Genomic DNA, 16,400 nt, shown 5'->3' with positions numbered 1-16,400 from the left:
ATATTCTTTTATTCTTCTCCTCTCTCATTACAATCTAGGGCCTGGTCATCTTTTTCTTCCACTGTATATTCAACAAGGAAGTGAGGAAGCATTTGAAGAATACATTCACTGGAAAGAAGTCGTTTCCAGATGACTCCACAACAACTAGAGCCACCCTGTTAACTGTGAGAAATTACTTTGCAAAGATTACTATGCAAAGAAATTACTTTGCATAGTAGACATTTCCCTTAAAATTGATTGGCTTGGAATTCTCTTTTGTATATTTCTTTTTTCGCTCTAAAATCGTTCATCTTTGAACATTGTTCAGTTTGAGAGATATTTTTAACTGAAATGAGAGAAAATATTTGTAGCTCTGGTTTTAATTTTGGCAGTGGTTTGCCCTCCAAGCTTGTTTCAATATAGTTTCTGAACGTTTCATTACCAAACTAGGTAAAATCATCAGCAGGATTTTCTTATCCTGTTCTCCTTAGTTTATAATAAGGAGCCAGGGTGGTCAGTTGGTCGTATGATTGGTTGTTTGTTTGGAGCTATATTTAAATTCTGAGCAGCTGATGGGTTCTCTTGTTGATTGGCAGTTCAAATGGTCTGGTTTATTGCATATTTTTAATTGAAATTGTAACTAAGAACAATGGCCTTAGAATGGGCCTGCCAAGCATTGATAGGACAGAGTGAGGCCTTAATTCGAATAAGTGGAAAGAGTAACTTCACATTGAATTATTTAGAGACACTGGAATTTGGGACTTAAGAGGTGGTTTTATGTACTTTCATTCTCTGTGTTGTTAGTAATAATCTATTGATTAGCTATAAAGTACAAACCACAGAACAATATTTGTAAAACAAAATGAAATAAAAGGTAGAACAGAAAAGAAATGCAAATCATATTTCTGTATTTACTCCAGTCAGATCCACATATACGTATTCCAATATAGTCTGAGATTGTTAGAATCAAGCATTAATTCACATAATATATATGCAAATTATATAAAGCTTCAGATCGGGTAGCCCAGCTTACAGTACAGACAGGAGAAATTAATTGGACCAAATGTCTTACCATTATAAATAGAAATGAAAAGTTTGATTATTCCTAATCCTTTTTTTAGAGAGCAAAATGTTTCCTTTTATTATTGGAAGTATTTTACTAAAGTACTGGTAGCTCTTTGCTTCCTGAAAGCAAAATTGTGTGAGGTAAGCAAAAGATTAGTAAGGCTCATTCTTCTTTTAACTAACCATGAAAAAATCTGATTATCTTTAAAGAGTGTAAGACTCACTTAATAACTAAGGCCATGACTGTGGTTAATCACATAATGTGAGTCTTTATGGGGTGTACCATTTCAAATTGCCAAGAAAACAAAGAAGCAAATAGGAAGAATGATAGTAAGAATGGCTTCACATGGGATTTGTTTCTTACGCTAAAAGACTTTGGAGAAAGCCATGCTTAGCTTATAGCCCAGTAAAACTTTTTGATATATGTATGATTATACAGGTAGGACTTGATTTGTATGGTTAATGAAGCCCAGGAAATGGTCACATTATTGGAATTTTCACTATTCGAAGTTATGTTTTTGTAGAAAAATAGGATAATTGGTTCTAGTATGATGGAAGTAGGCAATTAAAAATTTTAAATTAAAAATTGTATACGCTTTTTAGTAAAATACAGGTAGTCCTCAACTTACAACCACAATTGAGCTCAAAATTTCTGTTGTTAAGCGAAACACTTGTTAAATGAATTTTGCTCCATTTTACAACTTTTATTGCCCCAGTTGTTCAAGTGAATCACTGCACTTGTTAAGTTAGTAATACAGTAGCTAAGCGAATCTGGCTTCCCCCATTGCTTTTGCTTGGCAGAAGGTTGCAGAAGGTGATCACATGACCCCAGGACACTGCCGCCATCATAAAATATGAGTCAGTTGCCAAGTGTCTGAATTGTGATCATGTGACCCTGGCGATGCTGCAATGGTCGTAAGTGTGAAAAATGATCATAAGTCACTTTTTTCAGTGTCGTTGTAATTTCGGATGCTCACTGAAGGAACTGTCGTAAGCCAAGGACTCCCTGTACTACACTAGTAAAACAGTGTATCCAAGGCATACCTGCTCTTTCCTGTATTTTGCTGTAACTCTTTAAAATGAGCCTCTTAGTTTTTACGCTTTCCTTGACTAACTGAAATTTTTGCTTGCCTTAAATGCAACCTACTATTAATTTATAATTTGCCCTAAATCAAACATCACACTATTCAAAGTTGCGCTAATCACAACCTACCTGTAAACATAACTCTTTATTTTTAAATATTATCTATTTGATCTATTTTTAGTAACCTTGCTTTCCAGCTAATTTCCTACATTTTCTTCCTCCCTGTTTCTCTCTCTCTCTCTCTCTCTCTCTCTCAGCGGTCTCTGAATTGCAACGATACGTATATTGAAGAACCAAACATGTATCGAACCACAATTGGGGAATCCACCGTCTCCCTAGAAAGCACCATCAGGTCAGCCAACAATTGCAATAACTAACTTGCTTGTATCCTCAGTAATCAGGTGATGGTGCATGGTTTTCCTGATTTCCTTTCTTTTTTTTTCTTTTTTCTTTTATGAATAAAATGACTCCTTGCCCATTTGGCAAACAAAATAATGTGCTCTCCCTTTTGCACAAATCGTCCTTGCCTCCTTTCTCTGCAAACTGCAAAGAAAGATTTGTTCTTGTGGAGTATCTTTTCTTTGTCCTCTTGCAAGTGCCACGCAGTTTGATCAGACAAAGAACAGTGATGAACAATGCTTCTCTTATTCCGTTTTCCACCTTACTGCTATATGACAAAATATGCTGTCATTTCTAGTTTTGCTTAGTTTTTTTAAGCATGGATTTAGAAAGATTTATTTATATACTTATTTGATTTAGTAGAGATGAAGCTGCCCAGAAACACAGCATATCAAGTCAAACAAGAGCTAGTAATCCTGAAGGAGATTCCTCCATCTTCCAAAGGAAGCCATCAAAATCCAATGGTAAGAGAAATACAAAATCCACGGGATTTAAATAATACTTTTTATTTTTCTATTTCTCAGGGCCATATTTCCTGTTCAGTTTTATTAACTTGATTCAAACTAAAAAGCACAGGATGGTGGTTTAATTACCAAGTACCATCAGCTAGAGTAGACCCATGGAGTACAAATAGCTTACATTTGTTTTGACTATCTTAGCAAATCAGAGGTTTTAACAGCAGGAAAGGTAAGGCCATACCAATTAGGAAAACAGAAGTAGATCATTGGTTTCAAAGGAGAAGAAAATAATTAAAATGCTTATTGAAAATCCTAGAGTTTGGACCATATATTTTAAGTTAATGATCCTGATTTAGCAAGCATTTGGTCCTTTAGCTATTATTTGCAGAGCACATACTGGAAGGCATCCTTCCAGCCATCTTATTATATATTACAACAATTTACATCTTCTGTCATTATCGTTAGGACCCATTAGAAGGAAAGAGAAAATGCAAAGCGTTTGGATTTGGCTTTTTATTTGGTATAGTTGTTAAGATGATGGACTAAGACTAGGACAATCCAGATCAAAGTCTTCCCCTCACCAGTGGAAGCTCACAAGAGATGCCTCTCCTATGTCTTAATGATGATTTGGGGACTGAAGGCTTACATGTTCAGCTGACCACATCCCACCCTGCCACAAATGCTTATTACTGCCACACTAAAAAAAAACAATGTTATGGCTAAACTATCTTTTTCTTGAAAAAAAACACCAGGCAATTATGCATAAAGAGAAATTAGCTACCGATGTTATATTTTACTCACACTGCAGCTTTCTAGTATCTTATCTTATCTCTTTATCAACCCCACTTGGCTGTATTGTTGCCTATAGTAAAATATAGTTGCAGAAAATCTATGGCAAAATTCAATTACGTTTGTCACAGCTCATTTCACTGGCTGAGCGGTTATTTTTGTCCACAGAGCGTGATTCTGATTCTGACAGTGAACTGTCCCTTGATGAACACAGCAGTTCGTACGCTTCCTCCCACTCATCAGATAGTGAGGAAGATGTGATAGACGTGGAGAAGAAATGGAACACTGGCACTTTGAAAAACAATGAGCGGATCCCAGTCCACAGCACTCCTAAAGGTGAAGAGTATAAACCTGTGGTGGTGAACCTATGGCACGCTTGCCACAGGTGGCACACAGAGCCCTCTCTGTAGGCACGCATGCCGTCGCCCCAGTCCTAGGTCTTCAGCTGGGTTTTATAAAACCTGTTCGCTTTAGGCCTCCGCCGCCATGTGCAAAAAAAAAGGTTCAATCAATCAGTCAATTTCAACTTCTCACGGGAAAAATAAAATCTTGCAAAGTTGGAATTGATTGATTGAACTTTTTAGTCCCACCCAGTCTGTCTTGCCACTGCAGCCATGCCCACCCAATGAGCCACACCCACCTAATTGGTCACACCCTCCCAATTGGTCACACCCATCCAATGGGCCATGGCCACCTGGCACCTGATGATACATAAGTGGGTTTTGGGTTGCAGTTTGGGCACTCGGTCTCTAAAAGGTTCTCCATCACTGGTATAAGCACTTGAGCTTCCCCTTTGAAAAAAAAGGAGACTTAAGGCCAAGAAATCCAGACAGTGTGTGATTTTTTGAGGACAATATGTTGCTTACTTGAAAACCCTGTCTGTACAATTCAAATAGCCTTGGTGGAGCAGTGGGCTGATACCTCCTTAAGTAACACCAGCTGCCTGCAATTAGTGCAGGTTCGCATCCCACCAGGCTCAAGGTTGACTCAGCCTTCCATCCTTCCGAGGTAGGTAAAATGAGGACCCAGATTGTTGGGGGCAATAAGCTGACTTTGTAATAATGCCGCTTGGGGTGTGTGTGAAAGCCCTAACAAGCAGGCATATACATAGAATGAAGGCTACTGCTAAGCTTGTAAGCCGCCCTGAGTCTTCGGAGAAGGGCGGGATATAAATGGAATTAAAATAAAATAAATAAATAAATAAAATATTAACCTCAACCTCCATGTAAAGACAGTGTAGTATTTAAAATATTTAAAAAAAAACTATAGAAATTCCATCACTGAATTTTGAGGGCAATATAAGAGTTATTCCATCCAGATCTAGATTAAACTGATGGAGGGAAGGAGATCTTGAAGTCGTTAGGGGTGTCTTGTCTGTTTTGTGCTGATACCTGCCACAAGCTGTTAACTCCACATTTAATTGCATTTCCTGGTCATTCTGGTCTGTCTTATTTACAAATTTGACTTTCAGTTTCAAGGGATTATACAGTATTTCTTCAGCTGTGGCAAATTCTGTCCTGTAATATGAGAGGTGCTCAGCAGCTTGATTGGCATGCTTATCTAATTAAGTAAGCAATTACTTTTATCAGTGCAATGTGTTTGGTAGACTGATCACTGAAAGAATCTATCTGTGAACAGTGGGCCATAGAAAACTCTTTCCTTGCTGATGGGTTGTTTTTTCACTTTAAGTTGAAGATAATTGTCAAAATTTGAAGAGTTGCTCGTTGAAATTTTAGTTAAAAAATCTGTACTGTGTTTTAAATATTTTGCATCCTGCAGTTGACACAGTGCCCAACCATGTGAAGCCCTACTGGCCATCTGAGGGCATCGATGCAAGTGATGAGGAGGAGCCAAATGCAAAACAAAAACTGAAGGTGGAAACAAAGGTTAATGTAGAACTACATCAGGAAAATCAAGTGAATCACAGCAGTGAAATACCTCCAGAAAAAGAGGACGAGGGACAGCAAAAGGAGAATAAACCACTCCCTCATCAAAACCATCAGCCACCAGAACAGAGGAAAGGTACCAGAGAAGGTTTAAATTATGACATCCACTACCGCAAAATGGGGTGAATGCTAATTATGTGGCTTTCATAGGAGAGAATATACATACATGGAGTATAGCATCAATCATTATTAATTATGTGATGCGTTCATGCTCAGACCTATCAGGTACATTAATTGCTAGAGAACAATCCTAAAAGAAGACCTTTTGCTTCACTTGTGGGCTGTCTAGAGAGCTCTGTGGCCACTGTGAGAAAAAAGTTGCTGAAACATCAACTTTCAGCCTCATCTAATATAGTGTTCTGTTCCAGCCTACGACCGGCCCTGTTTGTGTGTCAGGGACAAAACCCCCTTTCCTTTTTGCAGTCAGTAGGCTGGAAAAACCCAACCCAAATTTATTTACAGTTCAAACAAAAAAGCAACAGAATATTTCCTTCAATAAATAAATCAAAATATCAAACAAGAGTCAACAAACAAGAGTTAAATAGAAGTATCAAGAACAGACCAGGATTCTCTTAGAATGTCTCCAAACGGTTGCCTTCACCAACCAGCCCTGCCCACACCTTCCCCTTTTATTATCAGTCCCAAGGCGTGGCTTCTCACTGCCTTCTCCTCCTCTCACTGAGTTGCCTCATTGATTTTCTCTGCTCTGCTCTGCTGGATTGCCTTCTGCTTCTAGCGTCTCTGAACAGATTCAGCTGTGACTCTTCTGAGTCGGACACCTCGTACTCACACAGCTGAGCCTCATGAGGAACATGACTGGAGGGGCCAGGCTGAGAATCCTGCAGTGCATCAGAGCCTCCCTCTGACACCAAAGGCTCTCCAAACCCCTCCTCCTGCTCCTCCTCAGATTCATCGGACTCAGCTGCTGAGAACACAGGCTGACACTGAATCACAACATATAGTTCTTGTTATGCTCTTAATGGAAGTTGCATTACAATGAAAAACAAGGGCTCTCAGAGTGTTCAATGTTCATCACATTGCAGTGAAAAATAAGGGCTCTCAGAATTCAATTGTTCAATGCTATAGTTTAAAGCCACTTCATATATTGGAAAGTATACTTCTAAAATACTTTATTTGTAATTTGAAATTACACACATGCTGACTGGCTGTCAAGAACTGTTATGTTGGTTTGTGACAGGGAAAGACATTCTGACCTGCCTCTATTTCTCTTAGCTTCATTTGTGAACTGGCAGAAATTCCAATACCTTTACAGGGAACTTCCTTCGGTGCTTTAATCCTACTTCCTTGCTAAAATACTTTGCACCATAAACTACAATTAAATGGTAACATTTTCCTATTGACCCTACATTTGCTTGGTGGGGCAGGTCATATCCAGATGGGCATCAGATAATTCAAGTGAAGAGTATTAAAGAAGTTGAAACGAAAACATTCTTCACGTCAAGCATAAATATGCACAAAGCATTGCCTTTTACTAAATGAACATTTTGTGTTTTTTGTCTTCTTCTTCCCTGTGTTAGGCATATTGAAAAATAAAATCACCTACCCTCCTCCATTAGTGGACAAAAATATGAAGAATCGACTAAGAGAAAAATTGTCAGACTATCATCAAACTGCAATTTCACCTAGAACAACTTCTGTTGGGACTAACAATGGTGTTCACGCCACTTCAGACTCTGGAGTAATGATAAAAAACCCAAGAAGAGAAAATCCTCCAGAACAGATGAATGGCTTAGCCATGAATGTCCACATGGGAACAATAACGGCTGAGAATAACTCGGATTCTGAGTGAGTGCTAAGTCTGCATGTTTACCATGCTTTTCCCACTGTGCTACTTCTCATGAGTTTCTGCTGCTTATTTCTTTCCAAAGATTTACCATTTAATTCTTCCAGTGGCTTGTATTGGACATTCATTCAGGAATCAGCATCACAACCATCTGTTCTTCCCTTTGCTTCTTCTTCTCCTCTATTGCCCTTTCATGTCCTTCAACACTTTCCACATTGCTAGCTTGAAACACTTTTTGTGACATCTGAGTCACAAAATCTGAAAGATTTAGTGCAATCTCGGTGATCTAATCAGGTAAATTCGATTTGTGTTCTCAAACTTCATTTCTGTCTTCTCCCAAAACATTTCCTTTATCAGTTATCTTCATCTTAAGACCCTATCCACCCCCACCACCAATATTACTTATCAAGAATTCTCTGTTCACTTTGGTCTTTTGCACTCAAAAATGGCCCACGCTTGTGGAAGCTTAGCTGTTGAAGCATGGCTCTAATTCTGCATATTAACATAACTATGATAATCTAGTAGTTTCACTTGCAGTTGTCGGCTTGGCACTATTTAACCCTAAGTTGCATGGTTACTTCTTCTCACGAACAGAGGCAGTAATGAAACTTCAATTTGAATCATCAGGAAATAGTGAAGACTGTGTTACCTTGGATAATGACTCTGCTGTAACATTGTGGTTGGCACTACTGAAGTCTGCATTTGAGTCTGCAATTCATTTGCCATTTGCCACGGAGGGAGGATGCCAAGACTGTCACTTTGGGAATCCGCACCTACTTGTGACAATTCCACAATTTCCTGTGAGTTGCTCAGTGAAGTTACAGTTGTAGCCCCTCCAAAGTACTTGCCTGACTGCATCAATTGTGCCATATGGAGACCAGAAAAATGGGATTCACTACTGCAAAAAAAAAAGTGGACTTTGAAATGTGGTCTGAGCCAGGGCAATGCTGCAAAGGGTGTAGATCAGGGGAAATCCATCCGAACAAGAGACTCATCTTTGAGGAATAAATCATCAATAATAACACAAGATGTATTATTAGTCCCCATCTGATTTTATGCTGGAGTTCTGCTCAGTTTCAGCAGGATTGCCGAACTCAAGAGGAAGATTTATCCCATCAAGTCGGCTTTCATTTCTTCTCCAATTTCTATCCCAATATGTGGGGGACACCTTGCCTTAAAGTACATTGTTTTTATAAATATATATATATATAAATCCCTCTATATATAGCTGTAGATAATTTTATATATTTTATATGGCAACTCTTTTGTACATTTCATACATTTACTGGGTTTTTAAAAATTTGATAGCAGGAGAGCAAAGAACTTTGATATTTTTTATATTAAAAAAGAATTGCATGAGTTTACTTGTATTTGGTATTTCAGCAGAGAGGGAAAAGGAGAAGAATCTAAGCTTGATTTGTGAGTCTTTTTAAAAAAGACTGACATTTTAGGGTATCTGAATTCATTCATTTATAATTCGAATCTGAAATGTTTTTAAGGCTGCACTGTGTACTGTTCTATATTTTATATCAGGTCTATATTTTTGCATGTGCTCAGTCTCACTGGATTTCTTCATTGTGTTAAGTTACAATTGTTCATTTGTGCCTTACCATGTTGTGTGGATCCAGTTATGGTTTATAAGCCATTGCTTATAGCTTGGCACAGTGTAGGAATCCATCTCATAAATCTATCTCTGATAGGTTTCTTAGACAGGCTAGTCCTCTTTGCATCCTTCAAGCATATTTAGATTCTGTCTCCCCCTTGGGTGGAGTCTATAGCCAATCTTCAGCATTGTTTTGAAATTACTATAAATTTTTAATAGTATAATCTAATTCTGCTGAAATTTACCGTATTTAACTTTTGGAAGCTTGTCCCCTCCCCCTTCATGTTACTCTTTTTAAAAAACAAAATTACACTTTGTTCCCATACTTCACTCTTTAGAACAAGCCTAAGAATATTTTAATTACTCCATCTTTTAGCAAAGGTTTGAGAGAATTTTTAAAGTAAATGAAACCTCTCGTCAGAGGTACATATCTTTACAGCATTTTGTTCAAAACAGTTGGAAGAAAGGAGCAGCTCTGTTAGTTTTTCATTTTTGTTGTTTTTATAAATTAGGCCAGTTATATTTGAGAAAATGTCTATTTTGAATGTTTCAGGCATGATTAGACCCACAAATAATTCTTCTCAGGCAGACAGGTAAAATACACGGGGAATTTCATTAACTCAAGCCACTTTAGAATTAATCTATTGGAAAGCCTATACATAAGCAAAACAAACAAAAAAAGATGATATAAGATAGGAAATGTCTAGGCCACGAATCCTGAGACTACAACCCCCTAAATTGATGTGAATCCTCTCCCATGGATAAAAGTGATAATTTCCACTGGGCTTACTTAGCATTGGACAAAACATATACCACCTTAATCATTTATTTCTAACATGCATCTCACTGAAGTTTTCAAACTTTTAATACTTCCAACTGCCTCTTGGGCTTGCATGGATAAAGCAAGACGCTTTGAGTGCACTCTGAAGGGCAATTTGCTTGTTTTTTTCGTCTTTGTTAAAACCCCTTCTCGGAATTTCCAACTTACAGTTTGAGAACTGCTCTAGTTCAGATAATTTTGCCTCAGCTGTGTATTTCCTGGTGGCCTCAGTCAGCTGTGATCTTTTAGCCAAAGTGCCTTTTTCCTCAGAACTGAAACCTCAGGATAAGAGTGGCCCACCATATATATAAGTATGATGATGATCAAATTGATAATCTACATAAAGATTTAAAATATTACTAGAAGTAGCTGTATGAAACCTCAGTATTTACTTCTGAACTCATTTTCATTTCTGTCTTTGCATCTCCAATTAAAAAGCATTGGGGGGGGAATGTTTGGATGCTTATTAAGATCCAATAATCCTTTTTCTTTTCAAGAAATCTGTAATTTACTCTAAATTTAGATTTATAGGTTTAGAATTTGGTCTGAGGAAGCTTACTCTCCCTTGATGAAAATGACCTCTGCAGAGAAAAAAAATGAAGTCAAATTATCTTTTAAGACCTCTATGGATTTTGTTTGCTGGGAGTTTTACTAATCAGAAGAATAGGGTAGGTGGGTAGGAGGCACAATTTTACTCATTCAGATTGAATTAAAGTTTCATAATTCAGCATCTTACCGTATATTGGCTCATTGACCTCTCTGTCCTCCAGAGGGCAATGCCTAGAGAAATTCCCCCTTAATTGTGCTTAATACGAAAGCATTTACATCAATCATTTCCAGTTTTATTTGTGGCCTAGTTTATACTTAGTATTACTTCTAACTGCAGAAACACGTTCTCTTCAATTGTGACATTGTAGGAGGAAAATGCTCTATTAGTTATGGTAGCAAAAGATTAGGAATCTGAATAACAAAGCCATTCACAAAAGCATTTACCTGTTAATAAAATGTATTAGTTGATGCTACCAGACTACTTCACTTTGTGTGAATATATAAGAAAATGAGCAGATGCATACCAGATATGATTTCATTAATGAACCTGCACAGAATCTAACATTTTCCTTATGTAGGCTTGAATCAGCGGACCATTTATTTTGCTAAGAAAACTGGCTTATATTGATTCAAATCAAGACTGAATTTTTGAATTCCTGTAAATCCTGAGAAAGCATGCATATTCCTTGATGGATGCTCTGAAAGTTAAAATATTTCAGTTTGCAGTTAAACATCTCTTAAATTATCAAGCAAGACTTGAACAATGCACGCATATGTTCCCACAATCATTATCCAAAACAACCCAAGTGCTCAGAATTGCCTTGTGAGAAAGAATCTTTCTTATACTGTATAGCAGTGGTCCCCAACCTTTCTCACTGTGTGGACCAGCAGCGGTGGGGAGGAATGGAGATAGTTTTGTGCTTGTGTGCACCGCTTATGCAAATGCAGCTTCATGCACTTGCGCATTTCTGGGCCACAGACTGAGGGTTGGTGACCTATGCTTGTTTCGAACATCAGCTGTTTCATATTTAATGATACTTTCTCAGAACTCTTGCTTTTTCCCTCCTTTCATATAGAAAAGCAGATGTTAAATGGATAAACATGGTCCAATTAAGTTATAGACTTTTACACCCATTTTTCAGTGGGAGAAATAAGAATTTACCTAAATTATTTACCCTGTGAATTGTAAAAGTCTTTATTGTGGATTGGAGGTTTGCTTATTCTGTTTTTAAAGATTATGTGTACAAATCTTACTTTTTTTTCAAACCTAGGTAAAAATCCCATATATAATGAATGTTTGCTAAATTATCTTTTTTATCAATCTTGATTCCATGAGGCCTTTTTAGAAGAGGGAAAGAGTCATGCTCTTTAAAAATATGTATATATTGCTTTCATGCTGCATAAAACTTTGATGTAAAAAAATTGAATGTGTATTTTCCTATCATTCGTCAATATGTGCTAAATGATGTTCCATCTATGTGTATATTTTGCCCAATGAGATGTTGTTAGTTATTTTTGATCAGAACACCAGCTGTGTGCTAACCACAGAGGAAATAAGAACCTATTTTTTACAATTTATGACAGATTTTAGACACTGGAGAATTTTAAAAATGTATATTTATTAAAGTTCAAAACACTGGAATTTGAGCACAATTGAGAAAATGTAAGCGTAAATTAAAGTTTTGAATTTGTTTGTATTTTTATGACAACCATTTATTTCCATAAAATGACACCTTGTGAATTTATTATTTACATGCTGTGGTTTTATATAAAATCAAAATTATCTACAGAATGCTATGAAAACCAAGAACAACAAAATGACACTAAAATAATCATCCTAGAAATAAAGAGCATTCCAGAAAATTAATTTTAATTTAGTGATTGAAAGATGTGATTCTGAATCAGCCTTTTTCAGCTGCTGGCACTGCTGCCTGCAGCTTTCAGCAAAGTTCAACAGCCAGTGCAAACAAAAAACACATTTTCTCCCATAGCAGACATCTGTTTCTGAATCAAATACTTTTTTCTTTCATTAGTTCTAAGTCATACTTGGGACTCTCCGAGAAATAATCAGCACATTCACATTTGTACAGTATTGTTTTTCTCTCCGTTATATTCTATGTGCATCTTCCCATCTTCCCTGTGAACCGCCCTGAGTCCCTTTGGGAGAAGGGCGGTATAAAAATCTCAATAAAAAAAAATAATAAAAAAAAAATTTCAACAATATTATTAGTGCAGTTGCAGCTGGAGGCTTGGGTTCCAATTTCTTATCAGTAAGGAATTCATGGGCAGTGAATACAAGTAGTCCTCAACTTACGATCACAATTGAGCCCCAAATTTCTGTTGTTAAGTGAAACATTTAATAGGTTTTGCTCCATTTTCAACCTTTTTTGCCACAGTTGTTAAATGAATCACTGCAATGGATAAGTTAGTAATTTGGCTTCCCTATTGACTTTGCTTATCAAAAGATAGACACAACAGTGGTCGTAAGTATGAACCAGTTGCTAAGCCTCAGAATTTTGATCACATGGTCATGGGGATACTACAAAGGTTATGACTGTGAAGTGCCTTTTTTCAGTGCTGTTGTAACTTTTACTAAATGAACTGCCGTAAGTCGAAGACCACCTGTATTTGACTGTTTCTGCCCACCCCAACAGCGAAAGCTTTGCAGGTGCCATTAAATCTGAAATTTTCAGAATTCAGTCTGAAATTAATTTAAAAGTTAAAGTTAAATGTAAGAATTAAAATAACACTCTTCAGATTATTCTGCTGTATTCTTTTTTTATAAAAGATTTATTAATTTTTAAGAATTACAATGTTTGGTGTTTAGTAAACAACATGTTGTCTGGGTTCTGTTATTTAACATTAACTTCTTCAATACAAATCTGTTCAATACTATACAATCCAGTATTTTTTCTCTGATCCTCCTTTCTTCTCCATATTTTTCCATTTTCCCCTCATTACACAGTTACAATTTTTGGTACTGTTAATGTATACAAAGTTGGACATAAACATCTTTTACCAATATACAAATAATATCAATTCGTACATCAATAATGTCAGTTCATAAATTAATATCCTGTTTTTGTGCTCTTGTTAAGGTTTGATTTCCCATCGGTATTTAAAATATCTTTGTCAGTTATAATTTTCTCAGTGTTAATTACATTTATATAGCTAAAGTTTTTTATTCATATCCATCCTCTTATTTTCATATTTCCCATATCAAAAAAAAGAAAGAAAAAAAGCTATTTTAAATCTAAATCATATCTTTCATTATAAAAGTGTAATTTTATCTAAAGATCATCCGTTCTTTTAATCTTATTCAAACAAGTATTTAAATATATAATGCCCCCTCTAAAAGGTCAAATCTTTTGTTTTTTAAATTGCTTGCTTGCTTGCTTTGTCAAGTAGCTTTCCAATTAGATCGCTCAGGAATTTTCTTTCTATTTTTGTGAAAATTGCTTGGCTTGAGGAAGACAATTTAGGTAGGGTGTTTGTTTTTTTTGGGGGGGGGGATTCTGCCCATTTGTATTCCTTAAACAACTCCCAGTTTTTTTCTCCCTCCATTTCTCTTTTCATTCCGTGTCTCCCAAGTTGTGACATTTCCCCTAACAGCTCTGTATTCCATTTTTAAAAATCTTCTTCCTTGCCATCAGTTGTATTTTGCAAGCCTTAAGGGCAAAGGGTCCTTTATATTTTCATTGTTACAGTTCAGTACTGATTATTTTCAAGGCAGATACTGCTAAGCTTGTAAGCTGCCCTGAGTCTTCGGAGAAGGGCGGGATATAAATGGAATTAAAATAAAATAAAAATAAAAATTTCTGAATGTACGAGAAGCTCTGCCACTGCTGAAAGCATTGAGGAATCTGGTAAGGAAATATCTCTGAAACAACCCAACGGATCATGACTTGTCTATCATAGTTATGATACTATTTTATGAGTTGCATTCACTCGAATATATTTATTAACAGGTGATTCGTTAGGTTACCCTACACATAGTAGAAAAGGAGTCTGAAAATGTGAGATCTATCAAGAAGGATTTGCAAAGGAAATCAGATTATAACCGGAGGTATTTTGGAAGTGTATGACAGAAAGGTAATTACTGTAGTGTTAAAAGATGAAATCTGATAATTATTTATCACAAATACAAATATTACTAAACCAGCAATGCAACTTTCATAATTCCAGTAAGTCTTGATAGAATCATGTTACATAAAATAATAATAGTGAAACCTTATTTTCCATGAAACTTTACAAAGTGTTCTTTTTTGCCCTGGACTATCTTGAGTTCCAAGTTCATATATGTGAAAAAGATAATTTTTGCAGCAAAAAGTATACTTTAATTCTTCTAAGCATGTCTCATGGCAAGGCAAGGTTTGTCATCATTTTGTAAAGGGGTTTGCTGAGGAGGAGAAAGTGGGGATTAGAATCATATAATTGTATTTTTGTGAGTTGTTTTTGTTCTGTAACTGCTCTTAATTACTAACACTAAACCCAGGATTATTCTTGGTTTTAATATGCTTCTTGATAACAAAAGGTAATATCTGGCTTGTACCAGATTTATCTGCCTAAATGTTTGCAATCTTATGTTAAACAAAATGCAAGCAGGAGGTCTTGTTATATTGATTCTTCAGAATCAAGATCATGGCACAGGGCTGATTCTTGGCACATACACACACACACACACACCTTCACAGCATCACAAAAATGTCTGCTGAGAGGACACTCTTCTTCATTTCCACACTGGAGATAGTCTATCTTGCATGACAGAGGGGACTTCCTTGATGTAGTACACTTAATTAGGTTTACTTCATTTTATATGCTAAAATACATAGCAGCTACTGTGGCTCTTTGGGACGCGGTGGCTCAGTGGGTTAGGATGCTGAGCTTGTCGATCAGAAGGTCGGCAGTTTGGTGGGTCGAATCCCGAGTGCCACGTAGCAGAGTGAGCACCTGTTGCTCATCCCAGTTTCTGCCAACCTAGCAGTTCGAAAGCACGTAAAAAGGCAAGTAGAAAAATAGGGACCACTACGGTGGGAAGGTAACAGCGTTCCGTGTGCCTTTGGCGTCTAGTTATGCCGGTCACATGACCACGGAGATGTCCTCGGACAAGTGCTGGCTCTTCGGCTTTGAAACAGAGATGAGCACCGGCCCCTAGAGTCGGAAACGACTAGCACGCATGTGCGGGGGAACCTTTACCTTTACCTTACTGTAGCTCTAAGCTGCTCCAAGCAGTGCCACTTGAAAGCCAGAAGCTGTCCACAAGGTGTAGTTAAAAAAGTTAAGATAGCACACAGTTGTGCTTTTGCAGCAGCCATCTTGACTTCAACCCTGTGGATATCCCGAGCCTGCACCTATAGAAATAACTGGATCAGTCCATCTTGAGGAAGGGAGATTGCCTTTCCAAGTCCCATTGCTGTCATTTTCTGTAACTTCCCTTGACTTAGTAAAGATACTAAATTGTCATGCAAAAGGGAACAATTGCATACTTGATTGTGAGGATCCTCCCTACCAAGTTATTCTTTCATCTCTAAAGATCAAACAAAAATTTGTATCAATAGTATGGAATTTCCCAATAGTGAAGGAAAGAGACAACAGTGAAGGAAAGAGACAAAACGTACCTCATCTTGATAAGGTTATTATTACGGACACATTTTTTTTCTTTGTGAATATAAGTCCTTTATAGAGGTATTCCAGCATTTTCTGATCTAGGCAGAAAAAAAGTGGGGGAGGTAGTTGCAGATGCTACAGCCCGTCATGTGGGCTGAATCATTTTGTTACTGTAGAAACTCTGGTTGCTATGATGCAGCTCTAAAGCCAACCTTGGTCTTCATGGGAGAGCAGCTTGTTCCAACTTGATGCTTCAACATTGCTCATAGCCTCTTCCCTCAAAATATTTCTCTCACA

General features: G+C 37.0%; 1 protein-coding gene across 2 annotated transcripts in view; it reads left to right on the top strand.

Moving 5' to 3' along the window:
- CELSR1 (cadherin EGF LAG seven-pass G-type receptor 1) overlaps positions 1–16,336 on the top strand; it is a 171,270-nt gene extending 154,934 nt beyond the window's left edge. Inside the window, exons 29-35 of one of the 2 annotated variants that reach the window (XM_083365097.1) lie at positions 39–164; positions 2,386–2,480; positions 2,888–2,991; positions 3,943–4,110; positions 5,554–5,796; positions 7,259–7,526; positions 8,119–16,336. In XM_083365097.1, the coding sequence (XP_083221223.1) occupies positions 39–164; positions 2,386–2,480; positions 2,888–2,991; positions 3,943–4,110; positions 5,554–5,796; positions 7,259–7,526; positions 8,119–8,143 (1,029 nt within the window). In that variant the 3' untranslated portion in view covers positions 8,144–16,336. The remainder of the gene's footprint in view (positions 1–38; positions 165–2,385; positions 2,481–2,887; positions 2,992–3,942; positions 4,111–5,553; positions 5,797–7,258; positions 7,527–8,118) is intronic. The other variant, XM_083365098.1, reaches the window with a different exon arrangement.
- The last annotated feature ends 64 nt before the right edge of the window (positions 16,337–16,400 follow it).

Source organism: Vipera ursinii, assembly GCF_947247035.1.
Source record: "Vipera ursinii genome assembly, chromosome: 6".
Classification (NCBI taxonomy): Eukaryota; Metazoa; Chordata; class Lepidosauria; order Squamata; family Viperidae; genus Vipera; species Vipera ursinii.
This window is presented reverse-complemented; position numbering and strand designations above follow the sequence as displayed.